Here is a 23,685-nt window from a genome sequence, read left to right on the forward strand (position 1 = left end):
AAATCAAAAGCCTGAAATGATTCATCCTCAAATACAAATATTCCAAAAGAGTACACCGGCATGATCTGCTGCAGACTCACTCGAGGACATCCCGGTTGAACTGTTTCTGCCGATTACCCAGGAACTCGCCAATCATCTGCCTACTCAAGCCTTTCCTCTGGAGCAGGAAGTGGGCCACACCCACCGGAGTGTCTGGAACAAAGTTTCGCTCTATCAGATACTGAATGCCTTTTTCTGGTTTCCTAGAGACACAGGAAAGAGTAGAGAAAGAGAGACCAAAAAAGAGAGAGGCAAAATGAGAGTGGGTGAGGACACATTCCAAATCTGTGATTATCCTGTTGCGCTCCTAACCCCGGCCAAAAGTGTGTCGCATGAGGGACAGGACGTAGAGAAGCCAGGAGAGAGCTACAACTCTCTACGGTGTTGATCACAAATGATTAAAAGGCATTTTATAGCGGGCTCAGAAAGAAACCAAATCCACAATCAGCAATGATTAAACAGATTCAGCCGGGCTCAAACGAACTGGAGCAGAAGGAGTTTGAAGCTTGTTTGCACTTTACGCAGAACAGGCAGAGGCAGTTCTTGTTCCAAAAACTTTATTGCATTTTAATGTGAGGTTCATTTTGAGTTTCTAAGACAAAAAAACAACCAAAACAAATCCCATTTTGTAAGTCATGTGAAATGAACTGCATCTAATTTGAACAAGCCAAAGTGTGTGAATGTATCATGTGTTAGGTGATGTTCTATCGTGTGGACGTACTTGTTGAAGAGATTTAGGCCAATGCGGTAATGCCTCTTGCGAATGATGTCATTGCTGAATGCAGGTGAGTCCCAGCTGTTGCGAGTTTCTTTGTGGTACGTCTGCTTGCTGAGCGTCTGTTCACGCAGGCTGTCCCTGGACGAGGATTCAGAACTACAATTGATGGTATCGTTGGAGTTCGATGTGCTGTTGATGCTGTCATTGTCGCCATCTGAGAAATCCGACTCTGACTTGCTCTGCCGGTTTGCTGTACCATTGATCACCAGATGGGCCTCCAGCTGTCGCGATCGATGTCGGGAAGTGTCTTCTTCTCTGGAAGGCCCTCGAGGTGGCAGGCTGTGGCTGACTTGTTTAGGACTACTCTGCTGGTTGCTGATGCTTCGTTCGTAGGCATTCTGTCTCTTTAAAGAGCTGCGGTCAGAACGATCACTCAGCTCCACTGAGCTATCACTGGGAGGCTCTATGGTCAATAAGGGTAGGTGATCTACCCGTAGACGTTGCTCTTGGCATTCCAAGGAAGGTGTACTGCGGCAGCTGGTATCGGTGTCCCCTTTTTCATCCTTATGAGCAAGAGACCAATAATCTTGTGAGGAGTTGAGCGAACGCTGGCGCAAGTCTGATTCTGTGCTTGAGGGCCGGTCTACAGACTGAGAAAGAGGCAGGGGTGGTGATAACTCCTCTTCGTCGATGTACAGGGTGACATCGCTGTAAGACGCCGTCATCTCATCGAGTTTACGGTGTTCTGAGGCGCTGTGGGAGGGTTTCACCTGACAGGGGACCTCTCGGTCCATATCTTGGAGGCCTCTCGCTGGCTCTGACTGACTGTCTTCACCATGTAGGCTGCGGCAGTTCAGAGCATCATCTATGGACTCGGCTAGAGATTTCACCTGCCTTGAAAAGGCATCTTCTAGTTCTGTGATGGCATCTGTGAAGTCGCTCTGTGTGGTGGGGGTCTTGGCCTGCACACCCATTTCCCCGCCATGGTCTGACTGCCTCAGTGCGCCAATTTTAGTGCCATCATCTGTTAGAGAGACCTGCTTTCCCTCGAAGTAGGAGCTATGGACTTTTTCAGGTCCTTCAAAAGAAAACTGCATTCTCATATTGGATAGGACGATCCGTCTGGACATACGGTTTTCAGACATAGAGCTTCTAAGACGCTCAAAGTTTTTGTTCATCTGGTATTGGCGGAAAGCTGTCTGTATGGTGCGGGCAGCATGCCGGGTTATGAAACGCCCACCATATTTGCGCTCTAGCATCTCCACCTGTAGGGAAAGGAGGGAAATTTGAGAGAAATGAAATATTATTAGTATTGGAAACATGGGAACACATTCCTCAATAGTCTCTTTAGACGTGTTCTTACGAGACTTGAGACTTGCAAAAGCAACCTACAATGGTACAACCAAAGCAAAAAACAAAAAACTAAAAAATAAGAAAACCCAGAAAGCTAAATTCCTGAGCTCTCTGGCAAAAGATATTTGTCTGACACACAAAAAACATCGTTATGATAAAGATGGTTCATCTATGGTCACACAGTCTAATTAAAGAGACTTGACCACATTATTTTTAAGAGATGGTAACACCAATAACTAAACAAGCTTTGTTCACTGAATGAAGCCTTGGGAGTAACAAAAAAAAAAACTAGCAAGGATTCTAATCCTTCTGTCCAAAACACAACAAAATGTGTGTCTGTACGCCACAGCCTGTAAGCACAATAGGTACAGGTGGCTTGTTTTATGAGAAAGAGTACATTTTCTAACTATATGACCACTTTAGTTCATTAACATAAATGTAAGATAACCAGAAACTGTTTTTTTCTCTGAAACTGAAAAGAACAAATCCTACTGAATCATTGCAGTGCTTGAGAGAAACAGTATCCTGTCTTGACTATACTGAAAAGTCTCAAACTATATGCCTATAATTAGAATAATGTCAGGGCTGAATTGCACTGCCCCCCTCTCATTCCTGTACCGCTTACACTGACCTGGTTTCCACCTATGGACTCATAGGTGTAAAAAATGACACTAAATCTATACCACTTCTGTATGGGACGGCCAATGAGGCGAGTGGGTTTATACTTGAAACAACTGGAACATGACAGGAAGTTTCAATGCAAGAGGTTAAGCAGTGACAAAAGGATTAAGCGGTGATATCATTTCCTATCGATAATGTATTATTAATATAGATGTCATACAGATGCTATTTATTATTGAAACACTATTATTTTGAAACAATGGCAGTTTACATGTCATGTGATAAATAGCATTTAGCTACATTTGACAGTGTGCTTAGTAACTCTGGTCTTTCTGGTTCATTCTAAGTTCTTAGTGCTTTCCTGGGCTTCAGCTATGTGAAACTATAGAAGTAATAAATAAATGCAAACAGACTCTAGAGACTCTATATAAACAAACTATGCTGTGAGTCTGTTTGGTTGGCACACAAACAGAGCTAAGGAGGGAATGATGCTCTCTACTGGGGTCACCAAAGTCACTAGATGATCTTTTGTGTAGTTCTTCTAAAGGCCATGCACATATTTTCCTGTCATCTCCTTTTACAAGAGTCTACTCAGCAACACACTTTAATGCCTAGTTGCCTGCTTTTTCTTTGGGCTTGCTTACAGATAATACGCTGTATGGTTTCCACTACCCATAGTCCTCACCATGTTGTGGTCAAGCCACAACCTCTGAGGCTGAACAATGAAGTCGATTTTAAAATGCCAAAAACTTCAGTTCCTCTAATGAGTACTTGAGGATGGTAGCAAATCTCAATATACGCTCAACTTACTCCTATTTAAGTCACTGAACAGGACCCTTTGACTGTGTTGATGCCTAATTTTGCTGCTAATTAAGTTATTGGTGTCCTCTGGGAAAAATGGAGGGATTCACTGTCATGTGGACTCTTATTACTTGGCTGAAGACCAAGCAAACCATCCATGCCTACTACTGCTGGAAAAAGAAATGACTCTGACTATGAATTTTTTATGTGTTGAAAGCCTGTAACAGTCTGCACGGGCCTAAATACACACTACAAACTAACTGAACTTCCAAACTAGAAGGACTTGATGCACCACATCAGATATCATGGGGTGTAAAGCTAATAGATAATGGTGGGCAGCAAACGAATGAAAACATTATAAGAATACAATACAACAGGTTGCATTTTTTTTTTAATGTTGACAGAAGTTTTGTTTTTATACTTTTAGAATAAGAAAAGTCAGGAAGTGAAAAATGGAAAAACCTTGGCGAGGAACTGCAGTTTTGGCTAATAATTCTCCTTTGATGTGCCACGAAAAACTAGGATCTACTACACAGCTGCTCATAATGCCTCTGTGTTCAAGCTACTCATGACTCTAAGTTTTAACAAATGTAAGTTAGTGTGGCCCTTTCCCGTCTCACCTGCTTGTCCTGTAGGTCAGATGAGAGCTCATAGCTCTCTGACAGCGAGCGGGAGCGCTTGATTGCCTCCTCTTCTGCTTGCTTGCGGAGGATGGACTGAGAGTGCTGAAGCTTGGGCCGTCTGGGCCGTGGGTGGCCTGGCAGCAAGATGTGCCCGTAGAGCTGGCTGTCCAGGTGGTCGGGGCCGAGCCCGCCGCTGTGGGTCACTGGGACACAACTGTAGCCACCACTAGGGTCCACAGAAGCTCCCACTTCAGTTCCCGGAGCATCACCTTCCACACTGCGGCACACAAACACACAGAGAGCACGCCAAGTCAGTCTGCTTAGTCATTTTCCTGAGTGCACACACTCCCTTGTGTGTGTCAGCACAGAGCACGTGACAGATGGAAAAAGTGAACTTTGATACTGCTGGCAGGGTATAAATGCGAGCGAGTGAATTTATAGCAGCAGTCAGTGTGCAGCCTGTCGTCTTTACACATTCTCTTTACAGAGCAGGAAAAACCTCAGGCGATCCCAAGCAGCCGTACGAGCGAGGCGCTATGTCTTAATTAAAACAAATGAAATGTGAATAAAAGCTGACTGTTAAAGACACACTTTAACTCCACCGATGCTGAAATTACCACAACATTATCAGAAACCCAATCTTACTATAAACAAAGGGGCACCATGTCAGAACTGATTAAAGCATGTGAAGTAGTGCCTTGAATATTGAGATCAATACAGACCTTTGTTCAAACATCAGTTTGGATAAACTGGCAATGACCGACCGGCTCGCTCCAGACTATAGATCTGTTCTGCCAGCATACAGCTGGTCTCCACACATCTCACACTGTTGTGATTTCCTGCCATATATTTGTTTCTCAAAGACAGCTCCATAAGTATTCCTGCAAAGAATCAAAGATTCTGCCTTACAGGACTGATCTGACTGCTTTTTGAATGTTTGACGTGGTGAGATCTCCCTCTCCACTGACGAATGCTTGATTTAAGAAACTTTTTCTTTGTACAAGACTGGATGTCAATGTAAGGACATTAAATGCTTATGAGACTGCAGATAAACATTTTAGTCAAAAGTGTGAAATTTCATGAAAAGGGAAGGAAGCTGGCAACTGAATCTATCATGAATCAAAGTGAATATGCACTTCCTCCCTCCCACTAGTTGCAAATCATCTTTTGCTCATTTACGGCTTATACTACCCACTGCTATCTACACACTTAAAACACAAAGTATAGAGTTGCAGGTGACAGCAGCGTATCGGTCCTACAGCTATACAACTGTGTGGCTCACTTTAAAGTTGCTATCGGCAGGCTTCCTCTTACTTCTCTTTTTACTTCTTCATTTTGAAATAAATGTTCATTTCACAATGTAGTGGCTACAATAATGAGAACATGCGTGTTCCCTATCAGTCACACATTTACTATGCAATTCTGTTTATCACCTTGTATGATGATGATGGCTACCAAAACAGGAAGAGCATATCTACTGGGAACTTACCATAAGGAGCTGAAATACTAATGGCAGAGACAAAATTAAAGGAAACCTGTTAGCCTAATACAGGTGTTTAAAAAAGCTTTGATGGGTATTCTAATGACTTACAGCTGGGAGACATGACTTTAGGTCCACGACATGAATCAAACCCTAAGAGAGCAACCTGTGCTTCACATATTACAACATGAGCACCTCTACATCCTTTAAACAAGCATTACTGCAACTACTAAAGGTTCATTAGCTTGCATGCCCCTTTGCAATCCACCTCCAACCCAGCTCCTCCTTTCATGCCATCCTGTCACTGATTCCTGCTCTGTTCTGCACTGAGTCTTGCTGATGCTCTTACTCTACGGTGTTCCATGTGCACATGTGTGGAGGTCCCAGAACAGAGCTACACAGCCAAATATAAATGACAGCAGATGAAATAGCTGCCTCTCTTTAAATGCCGTGGTTTTGATTGAACTGCAAATACAGTCCAACAAAAGGAGACTGCTGATATGTTCACAGTGGACTGTTTGTCATGCATGCAGTTGGCAGGACTGAAGGGTTTGCTTTCTGCACATGCCATTTTCCCGTGAATGTAGTCATGGAGTTATTTGTTGCAAAAACAACAAGAAGGAGATCACACTGAAGCAATCGGTGAACACCTCAGGTTGGTGGCCTCTTAATATGCAGTGAGGTGGGGATAATAATCATGGTGCACAACTACACTTGTATCTGTTGTTGTAGTTCTCACATATGAGTTGCTCTTCAGTACTCATCATTTAGACAGCAACCACTGGAGACAGCTTAACTGAATTTCTGTGTCTACATTGTTTTGTGAACGATATCAATCAACACTACAAGAACAGGTATAATATAGTACAACTCCTATTAGTGCACGCCGTCAACTGCAGTCGAGCTCACTTCTAAATTAGGCAGAACACTACATTAAATTGCTAATCAACAAAAAAAAGACAAGCCTATCATTAAGGCTGGCTGCAAACCCCTCTGTTCACCACCACCATCTAAGAATGGGTAAAACCACCACATGTGGTATATATCAGGACTTCGTTTTGGTTTATTTGGTGAGGTCTCACTTTGGGGAGGCCTGAAAAATAGATTAGCCTAGAGCGTGGCCTCTGACCATTGATGTGTTTTGGCTCAAGTGGGGCACTTAAAGGACAGCCCAGCTGCTTATACATAGTGTGTGGGCATATTTCTGTATGTGGAGAACTGCTGTTTAAGAAACTCTGTGGTATCAGTGCAGAAGAATGGGATGCAACATTTGTTCACCAATTCTTGATATTTTGTAACATGCATCCATGGTTGTTACTCTTCATCTGCATCTCCTAAACAATTATTTCTGCATGACAGACTCTCTTTTTCGGCCCTCGGGAAGCAAATTTACGAGTCCACCAGCAACCAGCAACCAGGCTGAGACATCACACAAATCAGAAAGTTGCCAATAGCTTCATGTGCAATCGTGATTTGTGAAAGATCACACCAACTGCTGCACTGGCATGAGGAGTGAGACATCCAGAAACACTTAGCAGATATTTCATTATCAATTAATTTCACACAGCAGTACACAACGGCAATGTCAGAAAAAACAAGACATCCATGTTGCAGGATGTTGGCCTATCGTTGGCTGTGCACCATCTGACCTGCACAGTCAGTCAGAGAGAGAAATAATAATAATGGATTGGATTTATATAGCGCTTTTCAAGGCACCCAAAGCGCTTTACAATGCCACTATTCATTCACTCTCACATTCACACACTGGTGGAGGCAGCTACAGTTGTAGCTACAGCTGCCCTGGGGCAGACTGACAGAAGCGAGGCTGCCATATCGCGCCATCGGCCCCTCTGGCCAACACCAGTAGGCGGTAGAAATGTGTCAGTGCTTCATCAAGCCAGGACGTGATGGGGTCTGACTTTAAAAACAATGCATAATCAGTTTGAGCAGATTTCAGCAGTTTTCTCTTAAAGCAAAAATGTTCCTTTTGTCATCAGTGTGATGGGTGAGGTGGAAAGGCTCATCTCTGTGGGAGAATGTGTCAAAATTAGATAATAAAGGGTGAAGTAAAAGCTTGAACAGGAAAGAGATTTGACATCCAGGATAGGGTCAAAGCGGTAGACTAATGATTCCTGTCATCACTCTGAAGAGGGTGATATTGAAATGGGTCTACATTCACATAAGTTAGACTTCTGCTGAGAAATATGACATATCAAAGCAAAAACAGCTACATTTTATATTGGTGGTGTTCTGAGATAAATCTGAACAATGATTCATTTGTTCAAATGCTCAAAAGAACCAAATGCGTGTTCATCTCCGCACCGGGAGGTGTCCAGAGGTGTCCGCTCCGACCCACACAATCTGAGAAGAACATTTGTTTGTGCAACTTTATACTTTCAGTCTAGTCTTTGGACAAGTTCCCATTTGGTTCCAATAACGCTTCGCTGACATGGAAACCTTTCTACTCCTGTCTTTGCATGGTGAGTATGGAGTTTAAACAACTCTGAAAAACAGCTGTGGTGTAACTTCTCCTGAAACCACAAACTACTGTGTTCCTGTTTTGCTCTGTGTAAAACATTTAAACAAAAAAAGAAGGGTTGTGTTAGTTTGTGAACTTTGAGGTGAGTGAGTCGACAGATATTTAAACACTGAGAGCAGCTACGTTAACTGTTTCTCACTTCTTCGAATCTTTAAGCTCAAGTTTGTACTGGGGAAGAAAAATGTGTCTAAAATGAACAATAGCTTAGCCATAGTAGTGGCATTTAGAACAAATTTGGAAGGCCACACATTCCTGTGGGATACTTTGCAATAATGTTTATTTGGCCAAGTCACGGTAATGAACGACAGTTTCTCTGTCACGTGATAACATCTCTCATTAGGGAAAACGGCCCCGCTCTCCAAGCTGGACACTGACGCTCATTTTAAAACCACTTTCGGCATTTTCATTCCCTTCCCTGTGCACCATCAACACATTTTTAATTTTTAAGGGAACTAATCTAATCAGACAGAGAGAGCCCTTTAATTAGACTGAAGGGCGTGCCATAATACATCTGCTCCAGCAGAGGAAGTTTAATTGGAAATATCAATTCCGTTAGACGGAAGAAGAGCTTGGCATGCTCGAAACGTGGCACCGAACTCGAACCACTTACAGCATGCTGATGTCTTCAGTTAGCTGGTTATGTTGCATGAGGATGACTGAAGAGTATGTTGCTTATATTTCAACATATATGAAGTAGTACCCCAGCAGTCAGAGAGGGAGACCGAGATTTGTTCAGAGCAGGAAGAATGAGTGTGACAGGTTTTAGAAAACCTTCCTAGATAGCTCCAGTCTTCATACTGTAGTACTGTATAGGTGCATATTAATTAGAGGTTATGCATGTAGCCAATTAACTAGCAAACTTCTAAAAAGAATGTAACTACATATTGTTGCTAAAGAGATATCATAAAGATGCTGGAAGAACTGGGATTAACACCTCCAATGTTTGAGATGCTGATGGAGGTAATTCCACTACCTCAGTTTGGTACGTGTTTGGATCAGTGCTGGACCACAAACTGAGGTGCAGCAGCGACTGTGGGGAGCATGGCTGAAGCAGGAAGTACCCAGATCACTGATATTTGTTTAAGTGTATCAGCGTTACCGTGTTGGGTAATCTGGCTTCAACCTAACACACTGCTACAGCTTCCAAAATGTCAGCCAGCTGAATAATTGAACTGCTTTCATAAGAGCAGCTCTTTCTATTTCACTTATCCTGTTAGCAGTGGAACATTTCAGCCTTACATCTGAACACCCCGCTCATATTTCAGTGATTGACAGCCATCTTATTACTACATTAGACCGAGTAACATTTCTGAATGAGTTTCAGTGCAGAACAAACACGAATGCAGTTGACAACTGACAAACGCCTAACAGCCACGTGACATAATCCTAGAGCCTAATCCTTAGCAGAATTCCCCCAGGAGGACTCTTTGTACGGCAGGCATTTGTTTATTTGCATTGATTATTTTAGAAATTAGTTTAAGAATACTTAAATACTAACCTGGATGTGTTAATAATAAATCGAATTCAACAAACAGCTGCATCTGAGTGCAGATATTTCACTGTTACTATGACAGACATGCATAATTCAGTTCCATTCAATTTTCTCTATATAATGGCAAATCACAGCAGCAGTCACCTCAAGGCACTTTCTATTGTAGGGTAAAGAGCCTACTATAATACTAGAGGTGGGAATCACCATACATCCCACGATACGATATTATCACAATACTTAACGCACGATACGATATTATTGCAATTTTTAAAAATATTTTGCGATATTCAGATTCTGTACATAAAGGTAAACTTATGCAATTTATGAAAACTATGCAGCCCCTTCAGCAACTGAAGAATTTGAAAGTAAATTAAAACAAAATATAATTTTACATTAAATAAAAAAGTTTTAAACTTAATTAAAATAAAACATCTCTTAAATGAAAATAAGTAAACTGTCATGTTTATTGCTGCCAAAAAAAAGTTAAACACATTTGGACAGTGAAGGAATGTCAGGATTCTTGCTCAGAAAAAGGATCAACATGCTCTGAAGTCAGAGCACAGAAAACTTTTTTTGTAACAAAATATCGATTTCTGCTGTCCCTGTATCGATACATTATTAGCAAACAAAATATCACAATACTACACAGTATCGATTTTTTCCCCCACCCCTATATAATACAGAGAAAACCCCAACAATCAAACTTGGCAACTGTGGGAAGCAAAAACTCCCTTTTAACAGGAAGAAACACGAGACAGGGCAAAAGACACACTAATTATTAATAACTAACGATTAAAGGGAGAGTGTGAAAAGAGGTAAGCAAAGAAGAAAGACTCGGTACATCATGAGGTCTGTAAGATTAGTTGGGGCTGATTACTCAAGACCTTGTATGTGACGAGAAGGATTTAAAACGTGATTCTGAATTTAACAGGGAGCCAATAAAGAGAATCCCCTATGGGAGAAACGTGCTGTCTCTTTCCCCGCCAGGACTCTCAACTGAAGCCTTTTAAGGGAGGTTTCAGGACAGCCTGATAATAATTATTTACAATAATCCAGCCTAGAAATAATACATGCATGAAGCAGTTTTTCAGCATCACTCTGAGACAAGACATTGCACGTCACAGTGTTTACATTTCTGTGGAAAGAAATGTAAAGAAAGTGTAACTTCCTCTTATGTCAGGGAGTCAGATACATAATACTGGGCCTTACTGCCAGATTTCACTTGGAAACAGTCAGTTTGACTGCAAATACTTGCAGAAATTGGTCTGATGCCGAGATCAGAGAACTGCTCTCCCTTCATGTCAAGGATAAGATAACGAGTGTTTAACAGGACTGCAAAGGTCTTACACGTAATACCCAACTTCCTGCACCGCCTGGTCTAAATTAGACGCCAAAGTTCTCTGAAATCCTCAGCATGTCTGTAACAAGCTGTAAGGGAGCTTTAACATAACAGCCACCCACGTGTGTATAACACAAATCCAAACCAATGATATCGCGACAACCCCAGAAAATCACGTAAGGGCCTCGGAGTTGTTTTCTTCCCTGTCTGGAAAGTCCATTTGAGAAATGGTCCAAAGCGAACGATTTATTTACAGAGCGGCTGAATCGGTGAGACGCTCTGCACATTAGACCCGCCCTGTTTTATAAACAGCCGCTTCTTCCGCTTTCCATGATAAAACTTCAGTCTCCTGGTTCAAGCTAACATTACTCCAATGACGTCGCAAATCTCAGGTTTCAGAAAACTCCACTGGAGCCACATTACGCAACTCTTTTCACCATTTCAAAATATTAACCTCTTCCTGACGTTTAGAGGTCCTGCCGTCCAGCAGAGGTGGCAGATGTGGTGTTAAAACGTCAAGTCTTAACACAAACAATCACACCCACATTTCCTCCAGGGTGCACCTTCCCTCTTGTTTCATTACAGCTGCCATTTCGAATCAGAAACCCACAAAGTGCCTCAGAGTCCCATGACAGTGCATAAATTGCTGCCTGATAGAATTTTAATGATGTGTTGGTAGCTGGTGTGTCAGAGCAAGTGGAGGGGGAGGGAGGGAGGGCAGGTGATGCGAGGACAGTGCTGGTGTCACCACCTCCCCTGGAGACATCCTCCCTGTGCTGCTGTGTGACTTCTTCAAAAACCAGAGTCTCTTCTCACTGCGTCGCTCTGCAGTGATGAATTAATTACTGCGACCTGCCACTCACACGTTCGCCGTGCATCCACGCTGACTTGTACGTTTCATCGTGAGCTGATTAAGCCTAACTTGATGAAACCTGAGTTAGAGGGCACTGAGTTGGGAACAGTAAACTATGAGTCAGCTGCATTCACTTGCTTGGCACTCAGTGGGAAAATCAAAGGCTTTCATGCAAAGCGGGCTTCTTCATCAGCAGCTACACCCTGGCACAAAAATCTACTTCATTAAATGCAATTCATCTAATAAGCAGCACCAGCAGTTTTGTTGGACGTTTATTAATGCTTTTTCAATCGAGCTGGCAGTGGCCCCCAAATACAGCAGCTGCCATTAGTGAAACGTTCAAGCTGCATCACGAGACCCGTTCAGAGCCAAATCAGAAGCTAAGTACGTGTCCAGCAGCTATTAAAAGACTCAGAGCAAGCACGCACACACTTACCAGCTGTATGACTCCAGCTCCAGTAAGGACTGAGTCCTGTCAGAGGCACACTGCAGACACCACATGTTACCCCGCGAGCCCCTACTCTAGACCCATCACCGCCCTGACCTCGCTTACTCCATCCCTGGGCTAAATGTTCATTTGCTGGCTGACTGTGCTGTGTTCTGACAGAGGACGGCTCCCCTCTCCTTCAACTCTTCTCCACTAAAGCTCTGGCCTCCCTTCTCGGCTTGTGAGGAGGGGCGTTCGCAGGAAGAGGGAGGGAATTCCTCCAGAGGAAAACTGGGTCGTGTGGCAGCGGGGGCACTGGTGTCCCATGGATCTGGAGGGTCTTTAGCAGGAAGGGGCAAGAAGTTAAAACTGGACAGAGAGGGAGAAAACTGGTGGTGATGGCAAGAGATCTGCAGTAAGGATGAGGCCCGGGAAAACCCCCCGGATATAGCGTTTTAGCTGGAGTTGGGACTGCATTAATATCAGTTCACCTCAGTAGATCTGCCCAACGTTCAGCTTTAATCAGCACCTGATAATCAGCTCTTTAGGACTGCTTGAAAGTGTGCATTAGAAGATAGTATCACAGCCACAGCTTTCCAGCCAACATTACCCAAGGAACAGCTGCTCAGCCATCCTTTAAACAAACAATCCGAGTTTAGAGGGAATATTTGACTCACAACTCTTTGCATCTTTGTGCTGATGATGTTCCCACTTCAACCACATAAATCAAAGCCCTCAGAAGGGCCCCTCCACTTCCGGTTCATGACATCATTACCTCCCCCCCAAAAAAGATGGGTGTGGACCAAAGATTATATCAACCACATATAGTAAAGCAGTGTGATAAGACAGCTAACAGTGGTAGCTGGGACTCTTATATCCTATTTCCCCTCAAGAAAACAAAGAATAATGGAAAACAATCCTGAATACAATAAGTCAAAGGTAAAATAAAGATAGAGTATGAGGTGAATAAGCCATTACAGAACTTAGAAAAGAGGGCAAAACGTCTCCCGGTTTTATATATGGTGCAGTGATAAGAGTTTAGCATTCATTACTGCTACCTGTGGTACACAAGGGAAGCTCAGCTAGCAGCAGAAATGTTTTCACAGCAGAAGAATATTGAACTAAAACGGGTCTGAACTGAGCTCAAGTGATGCAAAAACCTGGATAAGATCTGAAAATCCCGTCACTGGCTGGGTCATTATTTATTAATTAAAGTATTCACCCCCACCGAACATCGCCAGGGAAACCTGGTTCTCCTTTAGCTTTAATCATGACTGCGCAGCTTAAGGTAGAGCAGCAGCATTTAACACTCACTCTGCTTGAATGCAGAGAGGGACAGTCGGAGCCAGCTGCCTTTGATCAGACCTTGGGTTATTTTGGTCTCTCTCATCTCTATCGTGACAGCGATTACAGCACAGTAGTTAACAGAGATGGGATGTATTCTTACCTCCCAGATGAGTTTGAGACAGTGCGATAAGCTGACATGGAAGGACTCGTAAACACACTGCAGCTTGGTAAAAACGTTAAAATAATCTTAAGTGTTGCCTGCTCCATATAAAAGCAAAGTTGCTGATTGCCTCTCGTTTTTCAGTTATGGAGATATGGTTCCAGCTGGATCCCTAATTTAAGATGTTAACTAATGTGAATTTCTGTGTATGGAGATGCAACAAATTTGCAATCAATGGCAAGAGATATTCACAGCTACATCACACCTAATCACTGTATTAGGGATGCACCGATACCGATACTGGTATCGGGTATCGGGGCCGATACTGTAAAATGTGTGTGTACTCATACTCGTAAAAGTTAACCGATACCAACTTATTTCATTAATCAGAGGGTGGCTTGTCATTTCTGTTGTAGTTTTTTAGATTGGCCACTAGGGGGCCAATTATTATTTTATTTATTATTTATTTAATAATAATTATTTTGTTTGTTTGTTTACAATATGGACACTCTGCAATAATTTAAACGTTTATTTTATTCGCAAACCTAATTTGTATTTATTTGATTCCAAACAGAAGTGTTTATTAATTATTCTGAAAGCTCGAGACAGTGCCAATAGTTCAGTGATATTTTGTAAAATTACAATGTGGAGACTCTGCAATAATTTAACAGATGTGCTTATTTTTCACTTGAAACTTTTTTGTGGTCATTTTTATTAAGATTTTATTTTTTTATCGACAGGGAATATAATAAAACCTGTCTTCCAATTAATTGTATTTGTGTGTGTGTGTGTGGTAGAAGTATCGTTTTTTGTACTCTGTATCGGCAAGTACTCAGATCCAAGTATCGGTATCGTATCGGTTTGAAAAAATTGGTATCGTTGCATCCCTACACTGTATTATCGCAGGCGGATTGGTACGGCTTTTGTTTTGTTGCCGTCTCGATGCACCAAAGACGGTTTGAAGATGTTTGACCGTGAGTTGTTGCAGACACTATTTTAGCTAGTGTGACTGTAGCATTGCTGGACCTTCAAGCTATTTCCAAGGTTGAACCATTGCTCACTTTAAGCTAACCAATTTACATCTTGATACAGTTTTCACATACTCTCTAAATTTAGCAACAAGGACGTACGTATAATTTTTATATTAAAATTTCAGCTCAACTAAGAGACAATCAATAGTTTGTGAAATAAAATAAAATTCAAAATGTAGTACTCACTGTGTGAGCCGTTAAAACACGTATGACACAACAGATCTTATTATTCACCCAGTGCTGTCTACTTCTCCCCCACACCACCTTACACCAGGTTCCCCCTGTGACCTTTGAGCTACGTGAGCAGAATCACATCATCTGAGTGTCTGTATGTGACAGGAATAACTCAAAACATTATTATTACAAATGTGTTGATTCACAGACATGTTGTCAGTTTTTTAAGGTAAGCTAGCTTTTCTGTGCTTACAGTTAACTCCCGTTTTTCACTGCACTGGTCTGTGCGTCCTCGTGTGTTTACCCTTTATTGATCCGACACAAAAGCACACGGAGGGATTCATAAAGCAGCTGGTCTTTTTCCAAACAGCCGAACAGTTTCAATTGAGTGCATTCAAAGCGAGTTTAGAGAGTAACAACTCATCACAGGATGGCTCTTTTAAGGGCTTGAGTTACACACACACCTGTCACACTCTGTCTAGACTCCAAAGTGGGAACAGCAGCGCTCCTTGTCCTTGTATTAATCCCTATATCACTTCCAGTTCCTCAGCGCTGAGGACGGAGGGTGTGACAGCTCTGGTCCAACTATAACGACCAGATCTTACTCTCGTCTTACACACTTCAGTCTACGGCAGGCAAACCTAAGCTCTTCTCACTACCGACACCTCCTTATACAGCCAGGATGACAACATGCCACACCCACAGCTGTGACACATTTCACATACTGCACGAGACACCAGCGGGGGCAAAAATAGAGTCATTGACAGACACTACATTTTCTGCTTCACTTGGTAAGTAAATTGAGCAGTCTGTGTGAGTCGGGTACCTGGAGACAAATGTGTCTGCATGTCCACCTTCCCCAGATGCTCCGATCTGTGGTTTAAAACAACAGCAGCACTGATTAGAAGCACAGGGAGCTTACCCGGATTCACCAGGCAGAGTCTCAGAGGAGAGCCATTTTTCACAGGGAGAGGTGATGAATAAGTGGCATCAAATAATGAGATCATCAGCTTTAAAGATCTGGGGGCCTGATGCTTTTCCCTGTGTTAGATCATTGCTAGTTAAATAACCTGGCAGTTAGATAACCCGCATAGCAGGGAAACATTTTTACGGACACATCTGAAAAACTTAAGGAAGCTTGGTCACAGCCACAGCTGCTATTTTTAGTTTCTGTTTACTTCCTGTAAGTTCTATTCTGATGAGTTGCGCTCTTGCACGGAGAACAAATATCAGCTTCTGTTTCAAACAGACTCAAATGTTGCATCACTGGTTATGAGAGCTGGGCCTCCAGCTACGATTGGGTTGAAGGGCCCGAGGTTTCCAGGCCGGATAGTGGCTGAATGTTCAGAGAGTGCATCTTCTTTTTGCCTGACATTCACCAAGAATTCATCTTCTAGGGTGAGACTGTCAATGTTGAGCTCTACTGTAATTTCTGAGAACACAGAGCAGTGCCACAGTGCACTTGTGTGCTGGCTTAGAGCTTTTCAGGAGATTTTTAGCCAAACCAACACAATCCCGGCTAATCACCAGATCACTTGCCACACTTGAGTGCCTGAAAGTTGAGGTAGAAATAACAGCTCTTCCATTGAATGTGATTCGTGAGAATATGATCTTGAATAAGATCATACTGAATAAGAGACCTTCTAAAAATATTTTCTTTTCATCTTATCAGCAGCTGACCTCATTCGGTTACAGCATCGAGTCACCTTTTCCCCCAGTTTTTTCTACCAAGCTGTTTTCATACATGTAAAAATGTTTGAAGAGAATAAGTTAAAATCAAATCCTGGTGTTTCAGAGCTGCAGGGGGGAGAAAGAAGGAAAACTCACTTTTCAAGGTGCTTGGAAGATTTCACAAAGAGTAAAACACAAGCTTGTTTGCAGCTGCTATACAATAAGCATGGTCTGCAGTGCACTCCCTCCCCTCCACCACAACAAAGTCTAATGGGAAACACTGATGTGACTCAGGAAGTAAAAATATTTTTAGAATGTCTTTGTTATAGTTAGAAATATGAGATTATATTTGAACTGATTTGTTTTACAAGCCACTTCACTTTAATTACGGGTCAGAACTAAACGTACACAAACAGGCACCATTTCAAAAATTCAGTGGAGCCATAAAAGCTGTTTTTCCATTAACCTACACCGACGGCTGTAGCATATTTTCACAAGTACCAGCTCATTCCTAATTATCTCCTGTTTACAGACGCTGGGGAATACGTTCATTTAGAAGTGAAAACAAAGATCCAGGCCCTTGTGCTCTGTTGGAGCTGGTCACACCACCCATAACCCAAACTGAGCGCTCCTCAGGCCCAACCCAGAAAGCAGACAGGGCGTCTGGCTGCTCGTTCTAAAGCTGTTTGGCTCCACTTCAGCCCTGTAATCCCCGAGCACAGAACCCACCCACGTGTGGCCTTCACGGGGAGGCGGTGGCCCTGCCCTCTCAGCCTCAAGCCTCTTCATGAGAGAGAGAGACAGAGAGCGAGAGAGGGAGGATTAACTTAACTAACCGCTGGTTCTCATGCTCTGTGCTGGTCATGTTGCTCCTAGCCAGCAACAGAGCACATGCAGCGCACATGCAGCGCACAGCCCACATTACTTAAAAACAAATAACATCCACATGCAAGCATCACCCATTAAAAGCAATGAAACACACACATACTGCAGATACAAGAGCTGGCAGATGAAAACATACTTGATGGTTTGTTGGTGTCCTTATGGAATAATATCTGTTCACGTTTATGCTCTGCTGTTGTAGCTCCTCCGACCACCACGCAGTTATTTAGCTTATCTCCTCTAATCCTCAAGCCATAACTCTTCCTCCATCCTGTATCTGAGCTGCCCATGAGCTCTAATACCAAACCGTTAACTCACAGCAGCACAGGGAGAAGTAAATATTGAGCAGCATCACAGGACGTTATTACAACCCGAGTCTTATCATGTATCGTTTCACTTTTAAGAGCTATGAACACAGTGATGGATGCTGGATCAGTGGTTCTGCAGCACTCACCAGGATACAATGTAGGCCTCTGTTAGAGAATAAAAGAAATATTCTCTTACTTTGCTCTTATGTAGAAAACAAATTAATATATTTCTCAAAAACAGTCGACGTCAGTTTTACTCAGTTTGGGATCTTCCTTGCAGAGGTCACATAATTCAAATTGATTCAATTCAATTTTATTTATACAGCGCCAAATCACAACAACAGTCACCTCAAGGTGCTTTATATTGTAAGGTAGACCCTACAGTAACACATACAGAGAAGAACCCCTATCAGGGGATCAGGATTGTTGGGTTTGTTGAGCCAGGATCAGGGCGATCGTGGCTCGAGAGTTGGGAGTTTGTCTTGTAATCGGAAGGTTGCCGGTTTGAGCCCCGGCTCGGACAGTCTCGGTCGTTGTGTCAGGCCTACTGGTGTTGGCCAGAAGGGCTGATGGCGCCATATGGCAGCCTCGCTTCTGTCAGTCTGCCCCAGGGCAGCTGTGGCTGTAGCTGCCTCCACCAGTGTGTGGATGACTGTAAAGTGCTTTGGGGTCCCTAGGGTATCATAGGGTAAAGTATCCCTCATATTTACCCTATGAGCAAGCACTTTGGTGACAGTGGGAAGGAAAAACTCCCTTTTAACAGGAAGAAACCTCCAGCAGAACCAGGCTCAGGGAGGCTGCCCAGTCATGGCAGATAGCCGATCACATAAATTCACAGTGATATGCTTGCACTTGAAACTACTTGCTGATGTTACTTTCTACATTAACAAATACAAATAATAATAATAATTTTAATATAATATGATATTTAAGGGCACTGTAAAGGTTTAATCTGTTCAGATAAAGTGTTTATAGTAAAAGTCAAGATTATTTGACCCTGGTTGATTTATTTTTATTTTCTCATCAGTTTGACTAAGTTACCAATCCAACTATATTTTAAAATCTTTTCAAAGGTTTCCAGTATTACTTAAATAAAACCAGAGTTTCAATAAACCACACATATCTGTTAATCAAGCCAGACAGATTTATTCCCAGCTCTAGTAAACAAGATTTATCGCTGCCTCGGATTCTAAAATCAATCAGTGTCACTCTCGGGTATAAGTCCGTACATGGTGTTAAGTTCTACTTTATGTTCCAAAACAGGGCTGAGCTTTTAGAACCGCATCCTATCTTCAGCATTTGTTGTTGTCATGTCTGTGCATTCAATCCACCCAAACCACGATGCTATCAGGTGATTCAAGACAGGAAGTATTTTTCAGATGTCCCCCACAGATGGTGATGCTGTCTCGTCATTCTTTTTTACAGATTTTCTTCCATTAAGAAAAACAAAAGAAAAAAACAATCAGATTTCATCCAACCGAATGACAGTAGATAACATGTCTCACACAGAACACATGGCAGATCCTGACACGTTTAGTTTGCAGTAAAAACAGATGAGCGTCTTGCAGTGGCGTAAACCTGAGGCGCTCCCTGTAAAGCTGCTGCTGCTTCATTAGTATTCATAAACATTTTTCTATTCCAGGCAGAGCGGCTGGCTGAGTGTGCTCAGTCTGAGTCTGAGAATGGCTGGACACTGGCTATGCGTGACGGGAAAATGCAAAAGTACCAAGGGGAATAAAAAAAACAAGGCGTGCTGACTTCAGATAAACTGAAACAGGGTAGGAACACGGTTCACAACAAGGATGCTGAAACACTATAAAACACTCAGTCCACACTTTACTGGGACAATTTTGACTTTCCAGATCTTTCCTCATTTGCCTTGTGCATAAAAGCAGTTTTTATTTCTTCCAAAGTTTTTACCCAATCCAGTTATTGTCCACTGGTCAATTCACAGCAAATCAAAGTGTAACTACTAACAACCAGTGGTATCATCATTATTAACTGTGCTTCTTTTTGAAATTCTTATCTAAAGTTCTGATGTCAGGTGGCATACTCACACAAGTTTCAACCTATAAGAAGTTGCTGCTACCTTGTTCCACTAAAGCCTTGCATTTTTTGTATGTTATGATAATGTTGTTTTAAAATGAACAAGTCTTGGAAGAAGAGAGAAGAGGGAAAGTCAAAGTTTCAACCCCCTGTGGTTTGGTATCACCCACCTTAAAGGAGCTAACACTAACTATCAAATAGCTTGAGACTGTATAAAATCGAAAGCAACAACGGCTAAGCAAACACCCTAGAAGTGATTCAGTAGACTGAGCTTTGGTATTCAGTAACCTCTGAATGTGAAAGTTGCTTCCTGGCACCAGGTGCGTCAAATGGGATTTAATTCTAGGTGGAGCAGAGACGCGCTGCCAAGTTTCCAACTTTTAACTTAGCTTTTATAGACTGCACATTTACACCCCTTACAGGCAAATTTGCATCCAGGTAATAAACACTGATAAGTGAAATTCTGACAAACTGCATTGTAGTGTCTGCAGAATTTGACTGGTTGGTGTGAATGCTGTTGGGATAAAGGGCAACAGACATGAATGGATGGCTAAAACACAGGACGTCGCATACAAGACTGACTTTAGTCAGTCAAGTTTAGTAAAAGGTTATGGTTTAGATTTTACAAACTGAAGACAAACTTCAGGTTGTAAAATCACAGGAAATGAGAGAAACTGATGACGGCTGAATGCCCTTCACGGGTCCCCCGGATCACCTCCCCTTTCTCTTTATGTCCCTTCTCTACTATCCATTGCTCATCCCTGGCACCGAGTGGGCAGCACTGCTGCCAAAGTGACTGATGGGCAGCACCCTCCGCTGTCCGCTCTGAGCAGGACCATCAGGCCAAAATTATGCAGTCTGAGATCCTGGCTGAGCGGTCATGACAGGTTATGGATTTGCCTGCTGCCCCTGCTGGTTTGAAGGGCATTTTATCCAGACAAGGGAAACGATTCAGAGGCTCAGGAGAAGCACCTGTACATCATCTGCTGCAAGACACAAATGATGGAGGTGGCAGTGGTGGAGTGGGGGTGTGTGGGTGCTCTATTATCAACCAGGAGAAGAGACGAAACCCATCTGGTTCAGGCCTAACAGGATAGTTCCCAAAATGTCACAGATGATACAGGACAAGAAATGGAAATAATCAGGACCTTAAACTAACAAAGAAATGAAAAGTCATTCCGTGTTAAAGACAGAAAATGAAAACAGAAGATAAAATACGTTTTCTGTGAAGCACACATGCTGTACGACTGTTGACACGAAGAAAACCAAAGACACCAGAGGTTTAAAGACAAACTCCAGCCACGGCAAGATTACGCTGAGAACATGAACCTACCTTCATTGGAGAGAAGCAGGACGGAGGCCTGTCTCGACCTAGGTGGCCCAGCTAGACTGTTCATTAACAAGTCCAGACAGCCTGTGGCAGCAGGGCACCGGCTGACGCTACTACTACTCTACACCGACAGACTTCCAGAGAAGCACGGCTCTAGTTCTGGTTAGTGTGAGTGTTAGACGGCTCCTTTCCCGCCCCTTTTTCTGTGATGTAGAACATACACACACATATACACACTGAGGCTGTGAAGGACAGGCAGCACCTCTGTCTATACACGCTGGCTTTGGGCGCTGCTGATGTTGGCATCTGCAATAAAGACCGCCTTTCTCTTTGCTGTGCACTCCTGCCTTCCCGCTGGAGTTTTCACCTCTGCCAAGGAGAGCTGCAAGGCTGAAATGGAAGAAAGGTTGTATGACGGCATCGTGCCGCCTGTGTGTGCCTGCCTGTCAGGGGAAGGGAGTGGCAGCCTGGTGTGACACACTCAATTACACTGGCTGATTGGGGATTATTTTTGGCTTCCACTGGCACCCTAATAAAAGCGAAACACTATACTGCGTTTTCTCCTATAATTACCTCTTCCACTCGTTGCATTAGTTGACCATCATTCATCTGACATCAAATTACCCTGTTTTATTTAGAGGAAAACATGCTATCACATAACCAATCTTTTTAAAGTGCAACATATGACACCCAGAGTCCCCTTTTCCTCCTGTCAACTGACACCCTGTGCGAACTTCAAGAAACAGGGAAGTAGTTCAGTAGGAGTGGCAGTAAGTTAGAGTTATCAGCATTTCTGGAACAGCACGTGGTAACTTGCGTGGTTTGCGAGTAATAATGGAGTTTCCATTCTTAATCTAATTGCAGATAATTAAGTATTGATAATCAGTGGCAAGCCACAAAATAGCTTCACGGCTTATCCATCTGGAATGCCCTAAAAGTACTTGGACAGAAAAAAACACGGCTGATTACTACCATATTTTGCCAGAAGACAACAAAATCCTGAAGCCACACTAACTACCGAAAAGTCCCTTCTAGCATTTTACTGACCTGAGTAGACTTTTCATTTTTTTAAAGATCAGGCTTGAAAAAGCTGGGATGGCCTTTTCTTTTAGAATGAAGAAAGTCCCATGTAAAGATGGTTTAACACAAAGATCAAGACATTACAAGCTGCACTGCAATGGGATGAAATTGTACATACTTCCTGTATCTTCAGTAGGCACAGCTGGAAGTCTTGTAAACATTACGTGGGTAGAATAAAATAAAATTGAGTTTACTGTATGCTGTTATCAGTAGAGGTAAATGGGTTTTATAGGCGTCCTTGTACTATACTGTATTTTTGATTTTTGGAAGCGATATGTGCGTTCATGTCCAGTTTGAATTGAATAGACAGAAGAATCTGCCACTAGTCTACTGAAGGGGCAGGGAAGTGGCAAAATCCACCAGACACAGACCAAGTGCAACCTGAAGAAAACAAAGAAAACCAATGCACACGTTCATAAAACTGCAGTTACTCTTTTGGCCACTGGAGGCTGGCGCTAAAAAAAGCAACCCGATTCGAGTACCCAAATGCCCAACTTTACAACTTCATAAAAATGCAATGTTAAGGGATTTCTTACCTGTTTGATTTTGTTAAAGATTAACCAGACAGAGAAGTTGATTACTAGGTCTCTTTCTCACTGGGACGTCTCGATTGCATTTGTCATGTTGGTACCTTTAGTTGTTCTTTTAATGGGATAAACTTGAGAATTTCCTGTGTGGTGCAGGCTATTCAAGAAGTCTGTTCTTTCAGTTTCAGTGAAATGCTAGTATATTATTGGTCTGTTACTTAGTACTATCTACTTCTATGTGATGTAGCTAACTAGCTAAGCTTGCTAGCATTGAGTCCAGAAACTAAATGCTATTTTCATCTTTTATATGCAGTTTATGACACAGATATATGCAGTGACTTTAAGATACAATGTTTTGTTTTGCAACCATTATCTATATCCAACTGTGAGCCCTTTAGAAAATGTTTCAAGATATCTGGTTGTTGTTTTTTTGCTGAATGCTGGTGAGCTAGCATGTGATTTAGTTAGCTGTTAGATTAAATGACGTCCAAAGAATGCAGGATGAGTTAGGTTTTATTACTGCCTACCAATAAAAGTAATGTGCTTTACTTTTACAACTGACCCCACCTCTGTCAGGTAGACTAACCAACTCTAAATCCTCCACACACACCTTGTATTCTTGCATTTAACATGTGTAGAAACAGAAAACAAGATTCTAGATTAACAGACAGGCAGCTATCCAGTTTGGATGAGTGACCACCAAGTTCAAATAGAGCTAAGTGACTTCTGAATGTTCTCAGAGCTTTGGTTAGCAAGCCAGCGAAGAACATAACAATGTTTACATAAGACAACTCCAGATTTAAAGATGCAGCTACAACATCAGCAGCAATTCCAACTAGCATCAACAGCTACGTTCACTGAAAATAGCATTAAAATCTGTTTGATGATCTGAAGCATCTAAGTG

General features: G+C 42.4%; 1 protein-coding gene across 10 annotated transcripts in view; it reads right to left on the bottom strand.

The window, feature by feature from the left end:
- iqsec1b (IQ motif and Sec7 domain ArfGEF 1b) overlaps positions 1–23,685 on the bottom strand; it is a 261,941-nt gene that overhangs the window by 12,615 nt on the left and 225,641 nt on the right. For 9 of the 10 annotated variants that reach the window (XM_085161060.1, XM_085161059.1, XM_085161065.1 and 6 more), the window contains 3 exons: positions 4,153–4,432; positions 761–2,022; positions 81–242 (listed from right to left, as the gene is read on the bottom strand). In XM_085161060.1, the coding sequence (XP_085017186.1) occupies positions 81–242; positions 761–2,022; positions 4,153–4,432 (1,704 nt within the window). Of the gene's footprint in view, positions 1–80; positions 243–760; positions 2,023–4,152; positions 4,433–12,294; positions 14,269–23,685 lie in introns of those variants that run through there. The other variant, XM_085161068.1, reaches the window with a different exon arrangement.

The sequence above is a fragment of the Neolamprologus multifasciatus genome, chromosome 5 (assembly GCF_963576455.1).
Source record: "Neolamprologus multifasciatus chromosome 5, fNeoMul1.2, whole genome shotgun sequence".
Taxonomy (NCBI): Eukaryota; Metazoa; Chordata; class Actinopteri; order Cichliformes; family Cichlidae; genus Neolamprologus; species Neolamprologus multifasciatus.